This window comes from Oryzias latipes, chromosome 15 (assembly GCF_002234675.1).
Source record: "Oryzias latipes chromosome 15, ASM223467v1".
NCBI lineage: Eukaryota > Metazoa > Chordata > Actinopteri > Beloniformes > Adrianichthyidae > Oryzias > Oryzias latipes.
This window is the reverse complement of record NC_019873.2, coordinates 15,316,680-15,339,780: the sequence shown is the minus strand read 5'-3', so window position 1 is coordinate 15,339,780 and position 23,101 is coordinate 15,316,680. Positions and strand designations below refer to the sequence as shown.

General features: G+C 38.5%; 1 protein-coding gene and 1 non-coding gene across 5 annotated transcripts; both read right to left on the bottom strand.

Moving 5' to 3' along the window:
- Positions 1–625: 625 nt before the first annotated feature.
- On the bottom strand, positions 626–21,287 carry LOC101175261 (pantothenate kinase 1). 4 transcript variants are annotated; one of them, XM_023963123.1, is made up of 9 exons: positions 20,456–21,287; positions 8,933–9,079; positions 8,583–8,788; positions 7,682–7,935; positions 7,253–7,429; positions 6,382–6,505; positions 4,452–4,577; positions 4,204–4,267; positions 626–4,164 (listed from the first exon to the last, which is right to left on the bottom strand). In XM_023963123.1, exons 1-8 carry the CDS (start codon positions 20,718–20,720, stop codon positions 4,208–4,210), a joined length of 1,359 nt encoding a protein of 452 aa, XP_023818891.1. In that variant the 5' UTR covers positions 20,721–21,287; the 3' UTR covers positions 626–4,164; positions 4,204–4,207. The 4 variants fall into 4 exon arrangements, with proteins under 4 accessions (XP_023818891.1, XP_023818892.1, XP_023818890.1 ...); XM_023963124.1 differs by having other exon boundaries at positions 626–4,267; positions 20,456–20,711; positions 20,916–21,283; XM_023963122.1 differs by having other exon boundaries at positions 626–4,267; positions 20,456–21,286.
- mir107 (microRNA 107) lies at positions 5,522–5,628 on the bottom strand. Its single transcript, NR_107176.1, has one exon. It is a non-coding gene; the product is annotated as a microRNA 107 (primary transcript).
- Positions 21,288–23,101: the final 1,814 nt, after the last annotated feature.

The following is a 23,101-nucleotide window of genomic DNA, read 5'->3' as shown; positions in this document are numbered from 1 at the left end:
TAGACAGTGCGCTGAACCTTTTTACTTCAATGATCATCACTGGTGTCCATGGATTACATGAAATCTTTCCACCTTTATCCACCTTTGTCACGGTAGGGAGAACATGTCAATGTAAGGGTGGCGTCATCTAAGATAGCACAAGGGTTAAAAAAAAAAAAAAAGGCTTCTAGCAGGACAGTGCAGAATCCCATACTACAGTTTTTACAACCGCCTGGCTTCCACTAGAACAGTCTGGTTGTTGATTTCCCTATTCATCCATAAAGATCTTTACCTATGGAAAACATTTGATGCATCGTTCAACGAAAAATATGTTAAAACAGCTGGAAAATGTATTGAGTGAAGATACCCCACCATGCTAAACATTCCAACTTATTTAGTGACTAAAAAAAATCCATTTCTTTATACTTTTGTTTTATCTTGGAAATTATACATTGGTTTGAAATGAATTTCGTTCTTTTCAAGTTTAAAAAAATGATCCAACCTGTTTAAATTGTGCTTTTTTAAGTCTACATCACATAATTATTGCCTCTTTTTTTAATCCCTTTTAAGGAATGTTTTTTTTTTTACATTTATAGGTTTGGTGCTATCATTTATATGCAGGGAAACAAAACAAAAAACCCTCAAATTCACACTTCTCCATTTTTAGTTTATTTTTTTGTTAGAAAAAAATCTCACTTCAGTACATACACATTGCACAAGGCAGGGAGCCTTTTTTTAAACTGCCATTCTTAAAAAAAAAAGTCAGATATTTTATTTTCTTCCAAAACCAAAGTTAAAAGCAGCAGCAAAAACCAACGCTAACAACCAGCACTTCCCAAAACCACCCAGGCCCATGAGAGCTGAGATGAACAACCAGCATAGAAGTCCTGCAGACAGAAAAACTGCCATCTTGACTCTTCACCACATCATCCTCCAATCTCTAAAAGTGTGATTTTTTTTTTAAGGTCAACCAACTAAAAATGATATAATGATGGCAAGGATCTTTAGAACCTGAAAACTATGTCACATTATATACAACTCAAGTAGTGATCAACTAATTTAAAAAGTTCTGGTTGATGTTTGATCAGTTCCTACAGTGGCTCAGTGGTCGGTCTCGATCCGTCTTCTATCTACAGCAGAACTGTCTGAAGTGCTGGGCCGTCACCGAACAGTTAAAAACAGCGGACACAGCGCTGGTGTTGAAAATATAATATTATTATATTATTGTTATTTACAAATCTTTGTAAAATCAAAGGGAAAAAAACAGGACAACATTTGCGCTGCCAGCCACACCTTCCAGAAGTCGATTTACATGCTGGATATGATCATGCAGCAGGATGTCCCACCAGATACTGCAGATCAGGACAAGCTCAGACAAACAGACGGAGGAGTACAAGACAACCTTCAAAGAAAAGAAAATTACACACACACGCACGGTCATGGTAATGATAATCTCGTATGAGGCATGATGATAATCCATGCTTCAATTGACATATAATTATAAGGATGAAATCATGAATACATTAGTATAGAAAAGGTCTGATCTTGATTATTGCATTTGAACCATGACCAGGAAACGCAAAAACAACTGTTGCTTCCCAAACTGTGAGCATGAACATCTGCAGAACATTCTGACATCAAAATCCATCTTAGGCAGGTTTAACAACAAAATCAGCAGGATTAAAAACAGGAAAAAAAGACTGGCTCAAGTTTTAAACAGGACTTCTCAGTGGGAAATACTAAAACCTTTGCATATTCTTTAAAATGAAAAAAGCAATTCTGAACAAGCATGAGGGTTTGGAGATGAGACAGCTGGATGAGCGAGCTGCTGCTATGCTTGTTGGGTAGATTTCACGAGACTCCTCAGAACGAGGAGCCTGAAGCCATTTTGAACGACACATTTACAACCACTTTTTAAAGCTGACAATAGGAAAGCTCAGATCACATTGGTACAACAGATAGGTCCACAACTACCACAAGTACACAAAGTTCAGTGTCACCAACACTGGTTTGGGGTTGATTTGAATTACTGTGAAAGCTTCGCGGCCTTGAAAAACAAATATCTGAGTGTATTAATGACTATAGGGGTATTATGGCCACCAATTTTGAAAATTAAAATACAATATGGGTGTAATAAAAAGCATTTGTCCAAAGACAAACTCCAAAATGTTTGTGAAAAGGAATTCTTTCATTAAGTAGGGGAGAATCAATACAGCAGTAGTCCAGTAGTGGAAGAAGTATCCCAATTATTTATGGAATAAAAATTATTACAATAAAACAAAAGACACACAAAAAACTTTCAGACAAAAGAAAAAAAATGTGGGCAGAACCATGTAAAAATGTAAAAAACACTTTCAATTTTTTGACAATATTAATGTATGAAATCTTCCAAATGAATCCAGGCCAGCAGCAGCAGCAGCACTAAACTTGATATTTTAAAAAAATCTCTGACAGGAAGCAGAAATATATGAATGCTGAGGTAAGTTTAAAAAAAAAAGATGGGGAAGGGCACAAACATCGACACAAGCAGGCTGAACAAGAGTGACAAGGCAACTGATATGGGCTTCCTGACGAAAAGAAAAAGGCGACACAAGAGAGTTTCCTCACTGGAGCGCTAAGGCATGTGCACGGATGACAGCAGAGACTGCACGCTCCAGCATCACAGCCCTGCTGCTTGTAGACTAAAGAAGTGAAAGGCGGCAGATATCCAGGATTGGGAAACCACGGATCAAGATCCTTACAACAATAAAAAGAATAAATACACTTGTGGTCCATTCTTGTTATACTCATTACCACCCTGTGGTCTATAATCTTCTGTAGTTGAAGTGGTTGAGGCTCTTTCTTTGCAGTTATTTGCAAATCCTGCCCCCTGGTGGCACGTGCATTAATGGCATAAAGCTGCTTAGAAACCCTTCTAAAGGTGAGACTTTAGGCTTAGCTTCTGCTCTACCAACTGCTCTTCAGCTAACTCTGACCAAAAATGTTGCACCTCTACAAATATTAGTTTCTACAAATACAGTAATCATTTCTGAGTGAAATAGTGGTGAAACAACCACCACAACTTTTCATCTCTACACCTGCACCATGAACACAGAGGCTACACAGATTCTGCTACTAGCAATGAAACACAAGTGGATCCAGTAAGGTCGATGTTAGGCAAAAGGCACCATGGTCCCTGTAGTTCATTAAGCTTGTTATGATGTGAATCTACAGGGAGGGGCTGGACTTATCTTATGCCACTTTTCCCATTACTTTGACATTATTTTAGCTGAAATGACAAAAAAAAAAAAATAGAACAACAAAGAAACCAGAGGAGGAACTCCACACATCACAACCGCGAGCTGCTTAGCCAGAATGGACCCTGAATAAACTCAACAATGAGCTCCAATTTGTTGGAAGACAAAGTGTTGGTCCCGTCATCACAGGCTGAACTCAGCAGGTTGGGTAAGTGTGTGTCTGTGTGGCAATAAAACAGTGCGAGTCTTGCCTACAGTTTGACAGACAAGGAACAAATAATAAAGCAAAGGCCATGTGCAGTGGAACAAGAAATAGATTTTTTAAAAAGGGTTTCATCGCTTTTCGGTCTAAAGTGAAGAAGGAAGGTGAACCTCGTCGGGACTTGGCTGCAGTGCACTTCCTAAAAGTCGGCAGCACTGAGAGTGACTTTTTGCACAGCAAACATGTAAGCCAGTCTCCCAACACCAACCCCATTCATACTTTCTGTAGGTTCAAAAAACTGTCTGTAAGCTGCTGGTGGGGAAATAAAAACCATTCGAGAGGGTCTTCTTTTCTGAGCAGGAGTCTTTTTCAGGAGAGCAACTGCATAGTTACCCGGTGTTCTGCTGTCCCCAGGATAGATTTGTATGACAGCTACAACACAGTCACATACTCTCCAATAAAAAATAAAATCCAAAGGAGAAAAAAAAGAATTTCCATGTTTCCTGACAGCACTCAAAAGAACCAACATGTAACCATAAATTAAGGATCAAATACTTAAGACCTCTTTGACAGAGAAGAAATTAAGAAGACGGTTACAGGCTATTCATATTTACAAAAGTTAAATTATTAAAATGGCTTTTCTCAGTGTCTGCGTCTCCAGTTTAGTGTTCACTTAGTGGCCTCTTGGCATGGGACCTTTCAGCAGCGTCAGAAGTGGATGACGCCACAGCTTTTAGTGTTGGTGACGTCGAGAGAGTCCAGGCGACGTCTTCTCGGGAGCAGCTCTATTTCACGAGTCATCTGTTGTCTTGAGCAGCTCCATCAGGGCTCCAACGGCTCCAAAATAACCCTGTGTTGGAAAAACAAAAATTCACACATGAACTTAAATGAGATTTTAAACAAAGCTCCTACGAAATGTACTGCGACGCAAAATTGAAAGTAGAAATAAAAATTATGTAGTATTTGCATTTACATTTTGACTTAGTTAAACATTCCCTCTTAAAGAGAATTCAGCCTGTTAGTCAAAGCCCCACCTCATGTTCCAAAAACAGTGCTCTTAGTTGTCCTTTAGACCAGAAGTCCATGGCGTAGGCCAGCAGCTTTGTGGACACCGTGTTGATACGAAGAAAGTTCCCGACAAATACCACCCTCTCAATTTTCTGGTAAGAAGTGAAGAAGAAAAAAAGAGAAGAAATGACATTAAAAAATATAAACATGTAAAGCACCTCTACTGCAGGAAGTCATGCCCACCAACTTATTCACTTTTTAGTCAACTAAAGCCACATTTACCGAATGTATAAGAGTTTTAATGCATCTAACATTGATGACATTCGTTATGTCCGTGTAGAGCTAAATTCACGCTAAAGAAAAGCATAAAAAAAAACAAAACAACTTCAGTCACATGTTAACAGTGTGATATTGTAATATAAGAATAGCACGCTAAAAAAACCCAAACCCATGACCTATAACTAGACGAAATGCGTATGACATCACCCATAGAAAATGACTTGCTTCCAGTTTCAACCAACTGGAATCAATTCAGACGCCATTGTTTTGCGAATTTGTCCGTCACCATGTTGGAACCAGACATCCTCGGTAAGCTGTATTTGGTCCGTCTACATTTCTATGACAACCACTCTCTCCAATCAGAAGTGAGCATCTCGGGAGAATCTGGGATCAGCAGGTACCTCCTATTTCGAACGCAAGGGCAGGAAAGCACGATCTAGTTCTCATTGACCGTCAATGCCTCAAACGCATCACATGAAACAAATCTCTTCTCAGCCACAGGGTGGTGCTAGAGAGTTGGAATTAAGTTTTGTGACCACCTGTGGAGGAAGGTAGCAACCAGATATAAACCAAAACATGAAGCAAAAGTAAAAATATTATTATTACATTTAGCTCATGACCAGACATAACTCCTATTTTATTATTTAAATGTTCTGGTTTCACCTCAAATCCAAGTTGAGGAAACTGTTGGCTGGATAAACTGATATGAACATGACTGCATGCAGGACACACTGAAATATGTTGTTTGCATTACTCCTCCAAAAATCATGTCAAATAAAGGTGACAAGGTCTTTAAATGAGAGTGAGGCTGAGTGTGAACCAGCTGCAGTTCTGCATGCAGTGATAGCCCTGTACAATGCTGCTTGATCGCCATGCCACAAGGCAACACTGTAAAGAAGCTCACAGCACACAGATGTGAGATTTATCCTTCACTCCAGACAGCAAGCTCTGTGTCCACTGGGACACTTCCAAGGCTAACTTGATCCATTTTGTAGAACTTACAGTTAGATTTACGAACATTATTATGATAATTCACAACAAACCATCATTATCCCTATTACTACTCACCACCTTCTAACTGATGGCAGCTCTCAGCTGATTGGCATAAACAAACAGTGCAGCACAGATGAACTTTTAAAGTGTAATGGCTGAAAACTAAAGTTTTGGTTTTTTTTATGCTTCAGCATCCTAAAACAAAATTATAGTTCTCCTTTTAACAACATAATAGTTCACAAACACAGCAACAACAAAAAAAGCAAGAAGGTACATGCATGTTTTTTTAGTTTTAGTCAGTTAAGAAGAAAAATCATAACAATTACAAACATGTGGTACAACTTATGTTGTAAATAAATATTCCAAGATTAAAATACAAAAGTTTCTAAAAGCTCTAAATATGAATCCGTTTGTATTTACTTGCTGAGAGCAGCTATATTTCTACACTTCCACTCATTTTATGACAAAAACTAATAAGCATTATGATTTATCCGTGTGCATAAAAACACAAGTTGAAGTTCTTATCCTTGGACAAAAGAATTAAACTCTCAGTGTTGTTTCCGAACACAACAAAGGAAAACGAGAAAAAAAAATCCTACATGAATCTAGAATTTCAATATACTGTAACACTGATATTATCCTGGTGATATGTGTGTAAGAAGAGACGTGTGCATGCGAGTGTACCTCATTAACGGCACACATGCGCGCGATGGATCCTATGTTGTTAGTGATGGTGACCAGAGTAGCTCTGGCCAGGTCCTCCTTGCTGATGGAATCTCGCTTCTCTTTGCACATCATGTGACCAAAGCTGTAAAGCAAAAACACAAACATATACACTTCATTACATCTACTAAAAAATAAAGATAATATGCGGGGAAAATGTGTATTATGCAATAGTAACATGCATATCCTTTTAACAGCATTTCAGGGATATGTCTTAAAAAAGGATCAGTCGTTTAACCTTAAGGTGCACCATAAGAACAAACTGAACTGATGCTAATCTTCTTGCTGTGATAACATTTGTTTTGACTTTGATTTATAGACCAACCTCTGAACTCACATGCACGTTTAATGTTAATCACACAGATAGCTTGGTGTGTAAATGTAAACGAGACTATCACAGCATAACAGATCACAGGTATTTGTTGATTCATACATTTTGCTGATTATTTGAGCTGTTGTTGTGTAATGTGACAAACCTAAAACTGTATAAACAGGTGTTTCTTTTTTTACATAATCTATTGATTTGGGCAAACAGTTGAGTAAAGGTTAGCGTATCTAGTTTCTGACTATAAAAAAAACGAACATCCACAACTTCAACCACTCGTATCCACTGGACATTTAAGTGAAATCAGGTAAAATGTAATTATTCTTTTTCTATTATTAGTGTTGTGCCCCTTTTTTAGTAAACCGTCATCTGTTGTAAATAAAAATAAAAAACTTAAATGCATCTTCCAATGCTCTATGGCTTCACAACTTCCCTGTGGGTACAATGTATTGAAATGGTCGTCTTTGAAAGAATGAAAACATGAGAAATCAACAAAAACACACTCACCTGGATGCAACAGCAGAGCCTTGGAGGCCAAAGCGCTCGTAATCTCCACCGTAGATATCTTTCACCAGTTTGTCCACATTCTTAGAGTCCCCCTTACTGGCCATTTCCAAAGCCTCCTCAAACGTCTCACAGCCCGTCAGCAAACAGCAAAGACCCAGGAATGTACCACCTCCCAGACTAAAAATAGGACAAGGCACGATTAAGAGAAAGACTGTCGACAAGAGAGGCCAAAGAAAGAATGGAAATACACTAATGAGATGGAGAAGGCAGGTAAAAAACAAAACTTGGCCCCTGTTAAGAGGCACAAAGTTGGGAACTGAAAGTGTGGAGCACCTTTATGTGACATGGCAAAAGGACTCTTCAAAACCTCTTGAACATGGCAGAAAAAACTGCGACTCCAGTATGATAAAAGAAGCCAGTAATCCTCACCTGGTTCCAGTCACCCGTTTGTAATTGTCCTCTGAGTACACGGCCAGTACGGAGACCCCAGAGCCGATGTTGACCAGCAGCATTGGGAAGGGGTTGTCCAGGTTGCAGGACTTCTTTACACAGTTTTCAGGGTCCGATGGGTTCTGGAAGTAGTAGCACTCGGGGTGACCATTGAAACCTATCCGGTCGATAAACAGCAGGCCCCGGATGAGACAGTCAAGCTCATCTAACTTCAGTAGCTCCAGGTCGGCCATCTGTAGAACAAATTCATGGGATTAGGGTACTGAGGGGGGCGCCCGTTGGTACTGAACAGGAAAAACAAGTTGAACGATGGTTGAAAGCTATTTTAAAATCATTTTTGAAGATTTGGGTCATTCTAAGATGCCCAGAGACAGTTCATTGATCCTCGTGTACTTTAACTGGGTGATTGAACTCAAGTAAACAATGTTTTCACTTCCAAAGGGCAACACATTGAAATCACAACAGCACTGCAAAAATAGACTCCAAATCTCAAAGATCAAAGAACAATAAAGTCAAAATCAAACAAATAACTTAGGCAAGCTGTTCAACAACAATGGAAACTGCACCTATATTCAATCATAAAAACAGACATCAATGTCCATTTTGACAAAACTGAAGCTAAAATTAGCCAATTGATTAACAACAAAGAAATACAAATTTGTTAGGGTAGTTGTTTATGTCTAAACTTTAAGGCTATGAAAAATAAAGTCACTTATTTGGCTGTTGGTCAGACAAATTATGACAATTTCAGTCAAAGAATAATGATTGTTTTTCTTCTTAAGAGCCAAGAAATTATTAGTTTTTGCACATTTTGAGAAAAAATAATCACCAAACAGCTCAAGAATGCTTCAAAAAGTAGGCGCTGTGAACTTGCACATACCGCTCTGAAATCATTTTCAAATTTGTAGGCTCCGCCTCCTGTGGCGCAGAGGGTTGTGTGCAAACTGGAGAAATTCTTGTCGCGGCCCATTTGAATGAACCGGGGCATGGCCTGTGTTGGGAAGCGGATAAAGTGCAGGTTCCCCGTTCTGCCGCACATGGTTAGGTTTCTCAGCTCCAAGTGGACGTCTCGGACGCCCGTTTTCCCTGATTGAAGAAGAAGAAATCATTCTCAATACAGGAAAGATCAGGATAGATATCCTTTAGTCTTTCATTTACAGTCTGACACACAAAAAATGTCTCTGAACTGGCTTTTCTAGCACACAGACGGGTACGTTTAAGTGCACATACCGTAGGCCACGTTTGAGGTGAGGTAGCGACGAATGGACTTGAGGTTTTCAACTTCTTCCTGTTCTTCCTCTGCAGTTATATCTACTGGCTCAAAGTAAACCAACTTGACCAACGTCCCTCCAATGTCCATTCCAAACCAAGGAAAAGCTGATGAGACAATCACAAAACATGTCTTTTAACAGATAAAACAACAATCCAGCAATTCAAAGGATATACACCTGTTTTGTGTGATGCTCAGCACCATATTGAGGGTAAAATGTGAGATTACGTACAAAAAAATAAACTGCATAGTAATCAATGTAAAGGTTATTCAAATGCAAACAAAAAGACATCCATCTGTAAAAAACAGGTAAGATCATTTTGATTGTAATATTGCCATCAGACTCTCAAAAAGGCAGCACAAAGAAGTAAGGCGAGAAGTCAGGAGACACAATCTTCCAAAACTGAGCTTGGAAAAAAGGTCACTACAGCTAACCAAGAGACACAGTTGCCATGGAAACAAGATACCCCCCTCCATCATCTTCGCTTGCCTCCATTTCTCACAGGCTGCCTTGAGTCTCCTATTTTTTGTTTTGTTTATAATTTTGTGTGACTTTGCCACAATTGCAGTCTCATATGCACTTCTTTGATCCACCCATCCCACAATCTACCCTTCAAATTTGAAGTGGATTGACCATTTCAGCTAGCACCAAAGTAACAACAATATTGTAAATAATAATGGCAAATTGTCCTGTGATGTAAAAAAAAGTAATGAAAAAAACACACCAAGTGCAGTTGTTTTAACAATATTTGTACCACTGATCGAATCAGTACTTGATAATAAAAGGTTTGTACTAAGAAGTAACTAAATCCCTCTATGCTTATTGGGGGGGTTACGTCACTGAGCACTAAAAACCAAATCTATTTACATGTGAGAAGACTCACTTATGCAGAACACCTGTTCAGACAGGTAACTGTACAATCAGTCCTGTTCCAGAACATTTTAGCCACCACTGCCCAGCTTGACCTGCGTCCAAAGTTTAACTGCAGATGTCCTAGGAAGTAATAGAACTGAGAAGGAGAAAAACTGACATTGAGCTAAATGAATCCAAACCAAAACCAATGAATACAAAAAAAACTAAATTAAAATATCTTTTTTTTTAGAGAAAAAAATTGAAAAATGTTCAGAAAACATAAGTTTGTCTTTGTTTTGTCAGATAGGATGTAGACCTGAGACCCCACGCTTTACACTTTGAGTCTTACAGAGGGGTGACATTGAACAAATTTGAAGCATAAATGAGCGTACAAATGTATAACATGGAAGGTGTTTGGATGTCATAATTCTAACTTTTTTTTGGTGTCAGGTGACTAAAAGAAGGAAAATGTTGCACCGTTGATATAATACAAAACACAACAGCAATTTCCATAAGAAGAAAGAAAATGTTAAGTACTTTTCCAGTAAGAAACCAAGTCCAAAAAAAAGATTCTTAGAAGAATGGCAGTAGAACTTTCCTGTTTGCAATGTTGCTATCATTTAAAGATATCATTTTCCTGTTAAAAGGGATGACTATTTTCATCAAGAGTTTTATCTTACAAGGTTGGTTGAAATCGAGGATGTTTTTAAACAAGACAGCTTTATCAACATGTATGCTATTTCACTTATTTGATATAATATTTAGCTCAAACGTTTAAAGTATAGTTTACTGCACTTCACTGCACTTTTACTTTGTTTTTTCGAGTTTCAGTGGCAAAAGACCTACAATACTTTTCTTTTACCTTTTTGATCAAATAGTTGAACAGTGCCTGATAGAAACCAACATGTAGCTCTAGAACTGCACGAAGTCTCTGCGGTGCATTAACCATTTTGCTTTAAGATTGCATCAACGTGAGGATCAAGAGATACAGTTATTTCACAATTGATTGCTACAGAGAACAGGCTGACTCTTTCTGGTTTATTGGCACAAAGTCCATGTTCAAATTTGAGACAGAGAAAATGCTTGTACTGAGAAATATACTTGGCACACGCAGGTTGCCAGATAATCGGTCTTGCATTGAAGATAGAAGAAGCAAAGCACAAGCAATGCTTTTTCTGCTTTTTCTTCCTTGTAGATTTTCCTCTATGGTAAATTTTTGTAAAATGCAGAGCCCTTTGGGTCAGGCATCACACTAACTTAAAAGTATTTTTTTTGAGGAAAGTGGAAGTACTTCAACATTCTTGATCATTACAAACTCTACTAGTGATGAACTGAGAATCGAAAGTTTGAAACCCAGACATCTGTTTTAAAAGCAAACTTTTTCAACTTGCAGTTAAACCAAAAAGACTTCTTTTGAAAAAATCTCAACAATGGGATCAGAGCATGCATTCCCTATAAACTTTTGTAAACAAAAAACAAAGATACTTACTCAAACTTGTACAATACAAAAACTTAACAAATCTTACAACTTTTATATACCACATATTGACACTTTTACAGCTCCTATCCTTCACTCCACCTGTATCATTGCATTCAAAAGGATTTTGCTTACTTCTTCGCTGCTATCTTTATCAAAGCTGTCCCCTCTCACCCACTGTCCTGTTCTAGTGTCTGTAAATAGGAATTTAAAAGCATACATGCCGCAGCAACTGCAATGGAAGAAGCACAAAGAAGAAAACAAACTGCTTAACATTTTTGGATATATTTAGACTGCATGTTTTTTTTTCAAGAATATATATATTTAGGCAGCAAATTAGATTATGTAATATTAAAATGTTCATATTTGGTATTTAAATTAGCGAAGAAATGAATTCCATTGTTGGGTGTCATTACAAAAACAAGACGGCATATTTCCCATGACATCTTTCACTTACGGCCTCTGCTGCTTCACCTTCTAGGTCTAAAAACGTTTGAGAGCAAAAAGCAACGCTGAGGCGAGGCTGTGCTGTGGCATGTAGGGCCAGTGTTCTCAGCTCTAGACGTCTACTTAGAAAAACTTTGACGACATGACGTAAGGGAACTCAAGAGCCAAAGATTTGAGAGTGCTCGCCTTAAGTTAAAATGACAGTGTACCGTCCTCCAATAGTCGGTGGGGTGACAAGCGTTAATTTACTAACACTTCATGCAAAATAACGTAACTCAGCTCTTCTTCTTTAAAGGAGTTTCAAAGTATCAGCTTTCCATTAAAGCTCAAAAACGGATGGCTGTCTAATGTCCATCTATCCAATGAACCCGCTATTTCCCTTCTGGGGTCACGGGGTTGCCGGAGCCAGTTCCAGCTACTGTTGGGCGAAGAGAGGGTCCAACCTGGACAGGTTGCCAGTCTATCGCAGAGGGCTTTCTAACAAAAAAAAAAAAAATCTTAGGATTATAAAAGGTGTTTGGAGCATCTTTTTCTCTCCTCTAGTCACTTCAGCCAATAAACAAGAATACTAACGGCAGCATTTGCTCATGAGAAAAAAAGGCAATATTTTCATTAAAAAATAACAAAAATCAACTAAGTACCACAAAGATTTTAATTTTCTTAAGCCTTTTCCCTCCTTTTCTTTGCAGTTTACATATACATTGTTTTATTGTATATGAATTGCCGACATTGTGTTTTAACTTGGTTATAAAGCTTTGTTTGGAAAATCATCCAGTAGCTTCTGGCAATTCCTTCCAGGAATTTGAACCCAAAACGTTTTGGGCTGAATAAAGATAGTAATCACGTTATCACTGCACATAAGAAAATTCAACCTTCTACAGAGATGGAGAGCTGTGCTCTGCTTAGAATCTGCTTAGAATCCAAGTCATCTGAAAAAATTGCTATATAGTTTTACAGGTTTGGCTGCAACAGTGTTGAGCAAGTAAAAAGTAAACTAAATTAATAAAAAAATAAACAATAGTCATGGGATAATAATTGTCAGTCATCTTTGGATGGTTCTACCCAAAAATAATTCAACTTCTAGCTTTAAAAAATGTATAAAAAAAGACAATAAAATATAGACTTTTGGTGCAGGGTGTGCGATGTTGTCCACCATGTTTTTTGACTCGTACAACAGCATGTTTTGTGGCTGATGAAATAAAATGTTCTCAAGCTTCAAGGGTTCCAGGCATGTCCCCAGCTCAGGTCCAGCCCTCTCTGAGACATTCAGTACATTTCCATGTACGTTGACATTCTATGTTAGCAGAGCCTCAGTTACTGCTTACTATGCATTTTTTAAACAGACTAGTCCCACCGTCTCAGTTTACCATCACAGGAGAGGAACTGTTCTATTCCTTATTGATGATTGGCTCATCAACATGTATGATTTTTTTTTTCTTGACATAAATAAATGTGTTTAATATTAGGATGACACAATTCTAAATGAGACATGCATGTAAAATTCTTATCTCTTTCCAAAGAAAGAAAGGTTAAATATCAAGCAACTATCAGTGCTTTGAAATGCCATTGGAATACTTTATTTAAGCTCTGATTTCTGGATATTTTAGAGTTGATCCAAATTTTGGCTGTTTTTACATACAGTTTAAGCGGCACATAGATTTAATTTACTGTTAAATTGCACAATTGTTTGTTTCTTTTTTTATTTATTTAAGGGACATTTACATACTCTGCTCATAATAACATTTTGCTAAACCAGTTTTAACTGGAGTATTACACATTAGAGCTTAAAATTTTTAAATGTTGGCAACAAAAAAGGTAGAATAAAAGTAGAAGATACGCTGCATATACAAGTAAATCAATTAATCTTTGTGTGTGGATTTAGTTGTCACTGTATCATTTGATGTTCTGATATCTATTGATTATGGGTCTCCAAGTAAAATTCCTCTCTACACTGACAGCAGTAAAAGAAGAATTGATGGCTCATGTCCAAAACACTTCGACAAACAAAATTATTGGTACAACTCGATGGGAAGGTTTCTCCAATTATTTCAAGGATTCAAAGAGTTTTTATTGCCATTATCAGTGAACAAAGCAGTTTTACAGACTAAGAATCTGCTGCGGTGCCAATGTGCCACATAAACACTTAAGAATTAAAAAAAAATAAACAGTAAGCAAAAAATAACACAATGGTCAGAACAATAAATAAAATTCCTAGAAAGTGCTAAGGAAAGCCATTCTTCTTTCTTACACTTTTAATGTCTTTTATGACCAGTCGTTCATTCTTCTCAGATTTTAGTCTGCTGAGAAACTGTGAAATAGGAGAGATTTTTCTTCATATTCAAAATGTGTTTTTTAAGCAAGGTCCCCTTTATTATGGATCCTAGAGTCCTTACGTAGGGTCTCTTTTCAAGATCTGCAATAAAAAAGCTCAAAGCCATGAAATGTGCTGTGTGTATTATGCGTGCAGCCAAAGGTCATAGTGACAAGGAACAGGGTTGGGACATGAGGAGTGAATTGTAGCCATGTAGGTGAAAGGCCTTTGGCCCACCACACACAGTTGGCGTGTGCAACGTGCCCACATGATGGATTCAGTCTGGTAGTGCGAGCCGTCTCAGCTGAGTAGAGAGCAAAACAGTTGCTTTAACATGTTTGGTTGTTTGGTTCATCTTAGGTTGTTTAGTTCGTCTTAGGTTTTAGTGTACTGTTCTAAGAGCCAGTCTGTGATTAGATAAGAATGTAAACCAGTATGGAGCTTGACGTCAAAGAAGATACAACAATCAACATTTAACAAAACAACAAGGCATCGTTCTCAGGTGCTCTTAACATGCATTTATACGTTTTACTCTTTAGACTGGTCAAGTGGTATATCATAATACTCCTTTTAAATGAATTCCTTTGCATTACCACTGTTTTAAATATTGAATATGTTACTACTAAATTTTATGATAATAGCCGTTATAAGACAAAAATAATTGAGTGATTGTTACAAAATTTAAAATTAATAGACAACTGATTCTATAAATCCTCCATCTGTTCTTGAAGACATTTTCCAACTTACTTTATTCTGCTCTGATCCAGTCAAAAAGTGACTAGATCCTTTCTCAGCCATCCTCAATAGAGGGGATGACTACACCAGCGATCCCCAATATTTGCTGAATCTTTTTTAATGGATCACAAGATCAAGGAAAGACAAAACACCGTACAGTACATGCTATTATAGAATCTAACTTCTGTGACTGACTTCCCGAACATATGTATTTTTATGCATTAAAGGCTTTTTATGTGTATGAGTCTGTGTGCTTAAGTACGTCTAATCAAACTCCCAATCTTCAGGGTACATCCCTGCTTCATTATAATAACAGTCAGTACAATATTTTTAGATCGCGCCGCAAAAATACATTTGATTTATGCCATTTTAGATTTTAAAGAAATACCATAAGTTAAAAAAAAATACTAACTGACTCTGGTTGACTTTTTAAAGAGTAAAACCACTGTGATGAATGTATCAATGCTTATATTCCTTCAGTACTTTTAACCAAAAAAAATGTAAAAGAACTTGTTTGCTATTCAACAAGACAACATAACTTTAACCTGGTGGTACAATTTACATGAGTAAAAACAAATATCTCAGTGTCTGGTAACATGAACAAATTATCTGTCGGAATCTGTTCTTCCTTTATCTTTTGAACCAGTTTAGGAACAGCAACACAACAAGAAGACATTGTATTCTCATAATAGATATACCGTAATTTCCGGACTACAAGCCGCTACTTTTTTCCTGCGCTTACAACCTTGCGGCTTATTCAGTGACGCGGCTAATTTATGGATTTAATTGGCGGCCGCCATGTACGTACTTTCGACCTCAGTGAATAGTTTGAATTCTCTATCTAACACCAAGCACGAGGCATTTTTATTCAACACACCTCTTAGCAGCCAAACAGCATGGACTTGACTTCAGGTCTTAGACACTTCAGTCATGGTTCAACAAAACGAAACACGCATGCCCGGCCGCATCCCAGAATCCTTTGGGGCATTAGACCCAACGTGCACGTGATCGCCGCTACATTATGATGAAGCTTTCAAGTTAAAAGCAATCGTTAAAAGCAGCGTAAAAAAGTCCACCGTCACCAACGGGTTTGGAAAAGCCGGTTTGCTGCGTGACGGAGAGAACAGCGCATGGAGTGAATTTACACTCCATTTACGGTTTCTAAGGAAACCGTAAAAGCTGAATTTTGCTTTGAAAAACTCACAGCCTCCGTGTGAGCTGGAGACATCTTCTCCTGCTGATTGAGCTGCGGGGCCGATGGCAGTCTGATGGCTCCCACACGTAACAACGCATCCGCCCCTCATACACAAAACGTACAGTATTAAGTCCGATTGCTTTGCACAGAAACGATTTGCTCCATCCACCGGCGCAACGGGGACGAAGTGCTCCTCCTTGAAGCTGCCCTGGCCAGAGGTGTCGGAGTAGATAGGAAGGGGAGACAAGGAGCGCGCGGGGCGGGAGCGGAGCGCAGAGGCGTCCGCGGAGTGCAGAGGCTTCTGAATTCTGACGCACGCGCCGCACTGAGGCGCGCGTATCGCGCTGAGGCGCGCGCTTTTCAGTCGCCGCTGCTTTATTTTACCGTTGTGTTTTCTAACCAGTCCTGTTACTCCCATAACGCTGCTGCGACACAAGCGGAAGGAGAGCTTTTCCCGTTCACCCCTCCATGCACTGCTGCTACTTGCTAATTCTTAAACACGTACAACAGAATGGCGAGCCGGGCGTTGGCCCCGCCTTTAGCCCCTAAGACTCATGGGAAATGTGGAATCGCGGATGTAAATTTCCTCATTATAACTGAGGGATGTAATGTTGATTATATGGTTACTGTTTGTAATTTTATGTTAAATACCTAGATTGTCAATAAGTAAAAAAAAATGAAATAAAAACACCATAACTGAGGGACTTGTGAACAGAATATAGGTCCATGCTGTTTGACAAATATCGATACACTCAAATACATGACCCAGAGGCAAAACTGGCACAACCCACAATGTACTAATAAATTGCACTCACTCTGGGATGCTGGGCGTGATCTGTCAGGATGACAATATCGGCTAACACATGCACGGCTTGTACTCTGACGCGGCTTGTGTATCTATAAAAGCAGTCAAACACGTGAATATGGGTGGGTGCGGCTTGTAATCGGGTGCGCTTTGTAGTCCGGAATTTACGGTATATGGCTTTTAGAGTTTCAGACATTAAAAGGGGCTTTTCCAGTGTGTATGTATGTATGTATGTATGTATGTATGTATGTATGTATGTATGTATGTATGTATGTATGTATGTATGTATGTATGTATGTATGTATGTATGTATGTATGTATGTATGTATATATATATATATATATATATATATATATATATATATATATATATATATATATATATATATATAGTTTTTTTGTTTTTGTTTTTTTGCAAAGCAGGTTGATCTTTTTATCCTAATTTGCATGAGACAGTTTGTTTCTATATCAAACTGAACCGACTTAACTGACCTGTGAGACATGATCTTTTTAGTGGGGTTTTGTGAGTTACTAAATAGACTCAAACTGTGAAGACTGGCCACAGAGTACTAGGAGCTGGGTGTATTTAGAACTTGATTATTACCTTCTGTTTTCTTTTACCTGAAGAAGTCACCAGATCCCTCAGTAATCTTTATTTAAAGGAATAGCTGTTTTTATTCTTCACCTTCCACCTTTTGTTTTTTTAAGTGCCAAAAAATTAAACTGTCACCTCCAGCTCCACCCAACAGAAACTGTCTTTGTATCTGCAACTTTTGTCTGAAACTTAGTCCCAACTAGGGCTGCACGATATGAGAAAAACTTGCGACATGCAATATTAGTGATCAATATTGCGATGACGATATAACTTGCGATACATGAACAAATACTAAAACAACAAAAAACATAATTTCCATGTCATTGCAACCGTTTAATTTAAATACAGTGAACATCTAACATAAAAGGGCTCCATCCGATTGGTCAACAACATGATTGCATAAAGGGATTTATGTGTTGATTAAATACTTCAAGCAGCCAAAAGGTTGTTTTAGCAAATTTAAGGTTACCATTTATTGCAATTTTTGCCGTCTTTTGCGCTGTGTGTATTGCACAGTTTGATATCGTGATGACGATAAATTTGGGATATATTGTGCAGGCCTAGTCCCAACTATGCATGTTCCACAGATAATTAAAAACAGGAAGAAAAAAAAGTGCAGACTTCACGGGTAATGTTTTGGATAACAACAGGATGTAGTACTAGACAGAGGCACAGCGTCCCATTTTACAAAAATACAGCATTGTGTTCACAATACTGATTATAGTTTTTCTTCCCTCATTGGGGTGTAAACAAAGGTTAAAATAAAGGTGTTTGCACCCACATCTTTATTTTTATACAGGAAGATTATGGTACATTTTCACTACTTTACAGTATAAAGCAGGGGTGTCAAACTCCTTTTTATCAGCATAGTGGCTGTCCTCAAAGGGCCAAATATAATTTAAACATGTAACTAACTGTAATGAAAAATAATTGTAACTACTCCTTAACGTTTAAAAACTCATTTTTAAAAAACTCAACTTTTTAAAGTGACAATTACAGTTGCATAGAAAACATTTGTTTGCTTGTTACTCTAGCATAAATCCTTTTAAATTTGATTCTGACAGGTTAGGTTGTATTGACAGTGTTTAAGTCCTAATGTATTGTTGCCCAATCGTGATATTTCAAGTCTGATTCCTCCAGATATAAATAAATACACACCAATTTTTATTTTTTATTCCAAGAAATTAAAAACTTTTATGCTCTCGCGGGCCACATAAAATGACATGGCGGGCACCATTTGGCCTGCGGGCCTTGAGTTTGACACATGTGGTATAAAGCTTCAGTTTTAAAAATAAACTTACATTGACAATAAGAAACATCTACACAAACTTTTCACAGAAAATGTTCAATTGATACAAATATTGATCTCAAACAGGGATGTCAGTGTTAACCATACATCTTCTGCGTCTTTTTTCTGTTCTCTCTCAAAAAAACTACTTTTTCTTATTTTAATTTACAGTAAAATATGAACAATTGCCTGAAGTGTAATCAGATCTCAAAGGTTGTAACCATAATCTAACTTTATGGTTAACTTTAATCTTACACTACAACTAAAGAAAATAAGAAAGCAAATCTTTGAACAAAAGAGAAAATCTCATCCTCAAAGAGATCAATTTCCAGTGCAATCCTTTGGTGAGGAATACTTTAGAGTCTTTATGCTGGTTTATGGAGACAATTGGCCTCTATCCAACGATAAGTCAACTATAAAGGACAGGAACTAGAACCGGACATTTCAGACTTTACTGATACAAAGTCCCGTAATTATGTAATTCGAAACAAGCCTGTTTGTCAGAGCTTTCATTCTTTAGCTAGGCTGCAAAAAAAGCAAAAGAATTCCAACAGGTTGATGTCCCAGCTTACAGCAACACATCAAGGATGTGCAGATCATATTGCCTGTAGTAGCTAAATAGCTTTTTCTTATATTATCTAAACAATTGTTTTTTTCCATCCCAAAAAGTACTATGCTGCAACAGTAACCTGAAAATGTATAAATGCACAAAATGTAACAGAAAGTTGCAGCATCTTGATGCATGGATATGCAAAATAAAAAATGCAGAGATAACCCCCCCAAACAAAAGGAAGAAAGTATTCAACCCATTCCCATGTGTGATCTGAATCAATGCTATGATAAAAGCTCAGCATTGTGGGGGGCTCCCTACTAGTGACAGATAAGGAGCCTACAATGATTGCTATGACTACCTTCTTCAAAACCCATCCAAAACAAACATTGACGGATTTCAGACAATGCTGTCAAACTGCTTAATAAACCGGCTCCAATGTCCACAGCTGACATTAGTGATAAGATCACTTGGTTGGTGGTTTAAATATGGCATCCCTTCAGTTCAGTCTCAACCCACAGAGATCTGACCAAGCAGGCAAGAAACACAAACAACACACTGACAGAACACCTAAAGTGCAGTGTATTTCTTACCAGGTTTCTTCTCAGTTATAAGCCTCATCGTTAGGCAAGGGATCAGCCCTCTCGTGTTTACAAAAATAAAAAAAAAATGATCGAAATACGCTTGTTAGTCAGCAGTTCAGAAAGTTTTGATAAATCTTAAGCAGACTTCACGGAGCGCAGAAAACCAGACTTTTCAGCATTCTGCAAACTGAACTAGGATAGGTCTCAATCACATCATCCGAAACAATCGGGAGGCAAAGGGGCGGGATCGAGGGTGGTGTGGCCGCTCATTCACCCTTCCTGATGTAGACAAGAGTCGCCTGCTAATTGGCTGAAAGAAGCCAAGCCCACTTATCAGGAGCTTTTCCACCACCAAAAACGGACCAATCAGAGCCCTTTGAGGGCAACACGAGCGTTAATAAACACATAGGAAGGTTTCTGTGACAACGGAAGGCTGCTAAAATCATTTAGGTATATCAGAGCAGAAAAAAAGATATCGAGATTGTGTTTGAGACAATAAATCGTAAATAAAAGGAGAAAGTGAAGATAAATTGTTCCGCTTTTCCTGCTTAGTGCTGCTATGTGTCACACAAACAGCACAGTGACAACCAAGTACACACGATTTAAATAAAGTATTATATTATTATTACTATTATTTACTTACGACGTCGGTTTCGTCTGATCGACTCCGTCCTCCTCCGCAGCCGGGACCTCTTAGCCGGGGAGCCGTTGCATTCCCCTTCATCCCCGCAGTGATGGATGCTCTCTAACGCGCTGCTGCTGCTCGGTCCCGAACTCAGACCATTATACGCGCTGCTGCCGTTTGCAGGCATCACGACATGGCTGTGAAACCCCCTATGGCTCGGTCCGTTGTTCACATGAAAAGGACCCGCTCCTTTCTTGTCCATCAGCGACTTGGCCTTATCCATGACAAGAGATGTTAGCTACGCCAAGCCAAGCATCAACCGGTGGCGAAGACTACAAGCTCGGCTGCTACTAGCAATGAATGCACGGAATACTTTAGCTTAGCTAGCTAACGTTAGCTTCGCTGTCAACCATTAAATGCTCAAAGTCTTTTCACCGTAAAAGATTGAATGAAATGATAGCGTACATTTTCCTCTTACTTATTTAAATCGAATACTTTAAACCGTCTAAATGCAGCGTTTCCTTTGAGGTCACTCGCGGTCATTCCCCCTCATCGAGGTTCTGGCAGGCGCAGCAGCAGCAGCAGTCAGTGTTGGACTGTTACGTCACGCGAGCCGTTCCAACCGTAACCCGAACTCGTTCACCTCCCCTGACCGGTTTTTACTGCACCCTTCATGAAATACCCAACATCAAACCCAGCTCGTCTAGTATCGTCGACACAGAAAACGTGTCCGACGCCGACTGAGGTGTGAGCAGCTGCTGTCGGTGCCTTATTTGTTTGCGACGCTGCTCGCTGTCATCATCCTCGAGTCATTCCCAGCTGTCCTTTCCACGCGTGATATGTGCGCGCACTGTTGACATGCCACGGTCAGTCTGTCGGTCACGCATGTGAACTGTGAGAACCAGAGTGCAACATCCAATAAAACGTTACAAAACCTGCGATCACATGTCTGGTCAGTAATAGCAAACATGGCGTTAGATAAAAATCCCATCAATAGTATACAAAGGTCGGTCACCTTTTTTAGTGAAGAAAGCAGATTGAAAATTAGAAAAGGTTCAATTAAAAAAACAATCCCTCACCAGAAAAAAAAAAAAAAATATATATATATATATATATATATATATATATATATATATATATATATATATATATATATATATATATATATATATATATATATATATTTTACTGTCTATTTTTTCCCCCCAATGTTTTATTTTAAGTAAAAATGACCAAATTTTGTCTAGACTAAAACATTTAGTAGAGCATACATCTTTTAAATAAAAAGTCTGATATCCTAAACACTCTTAATACATTTTAATGCAAGCATTATAAAGGTGATTGAAACCGCATATTAATAATTAAAAACACTATTGGTTCTTTTATTGAGAATTTGACATGGTCGATAATAAACATGGGCAAGGCGGGGGGACAATAATGCCTTTGTCTTCTGCTTCCTTCTTTTTTGGCTTTTCCCATCAGGGGTTGCCACAGCAAAACAACCTCTCCTTTGAGGATGAGTCGCATGATTAACTTGGCAATGTTTTACGCCGGTTGCCCTTCCTGATGCAACCCTCTCAATTTATCCGGGCTTGGTACTGGCACAGAAGCAGAGAAAGGAACAGGGAGCAGCCCGGAGTCGAACCCTGGAGTCACGGACGGATGGCGCCGCAGACCAGCAGGAGCTAGGGTTCGACTCCAGGCTGCTCCCTGTTCCCTTCTCTAACTCTGCCGGTTCCAAGCCCGGTTTGAGAAGGTTGCGTCAGGAAGGGCATCCGGCGTAAAACATTGCCAAATTTACCATGCGACTTGTTCGCTGTGGCGACCCCTGATGGGAGAAGGCGAAAGTGGAAGATTGTGATAAATAATAATAATATAATAAATAAATAAAGTAAAAGACTAAAAAAACACTAGGATGGACAGATGGACACATTGTACAGACATAAAAAAAATAACGGCACAAACAAGGCACAAACCGTTTGTGCCTGTCCCAAGCCCGGTAAATGCAGAGGATGTAGCGCGAGGAAGAGTGGAGGGATATGACACCCCAAACTGTCAGCACACTTAGACTTCCCCCCCTGATAACTGCACTCCATAGTGAGGCAGGCTAAATCAGGTCCTGATATTTGGGGCAAGATGATTGAATATGAGGTTTTGCAAAAGCACAGCTAGATTGACAAAACAATAAATAGTTGCAGTTATGAATTATGTTTTATATCTGATGCCACACAATCATTAGGTAAAGATATATGTACTATTAAACTGTTCAAGGACAGAAATGAATGTTTTGGAAATCCAATGTATTTACCCGTAACCCAAAGGATGTGGGAATCAGGTCAGTAAGATCCAAACATCCTTTAACAGGATTGAGTGCAGTGACAACCCTGGTAATTAGCCCCAGCTTACTATGTCTGCTGCACACATGGCATGCACAAGCACAACAATCACGCCAATTAGTGTAAGAAAAAATTGCTGGGAGAATATCTCCTACTTAAACAATATTTAAATCTGATATATTGAAATAAGTTAAACTTTAAATGTTGTTACCGTCTGTTTGGAAACCACCAAAGTTGGACTGTGATGTCACACCAAATCCTATTCCACAGAAATGTAAAAGCACACTTTGGATCTTTGCAAACAGAAACATTTGCTGCCTTTCAAGGA

Coding starts and splice junctions, on each gene's coding strand:
- LOC101175261 (XM_023963123.1), bottom strand. CDS start 20,720: ATGGATAAGGCCAAGTCGCTGATGGACAAGAAAGGAGCGGGTCCTTTT. Junction 6,506..7,252: donor GGCTCTGCTGTTGCATCCAG/GTGAGTGTGTTT, acceptor TTTGCTTTACAG/CTTTGGTCACATGATGTGCA. Junction 4,578..6,381: donor GCATGTGTGCCGTTAATGAG/GTACACTCGCAT, acceptor ACTTCTTACCAG/AAAATTGAGAGGGTGGTATT.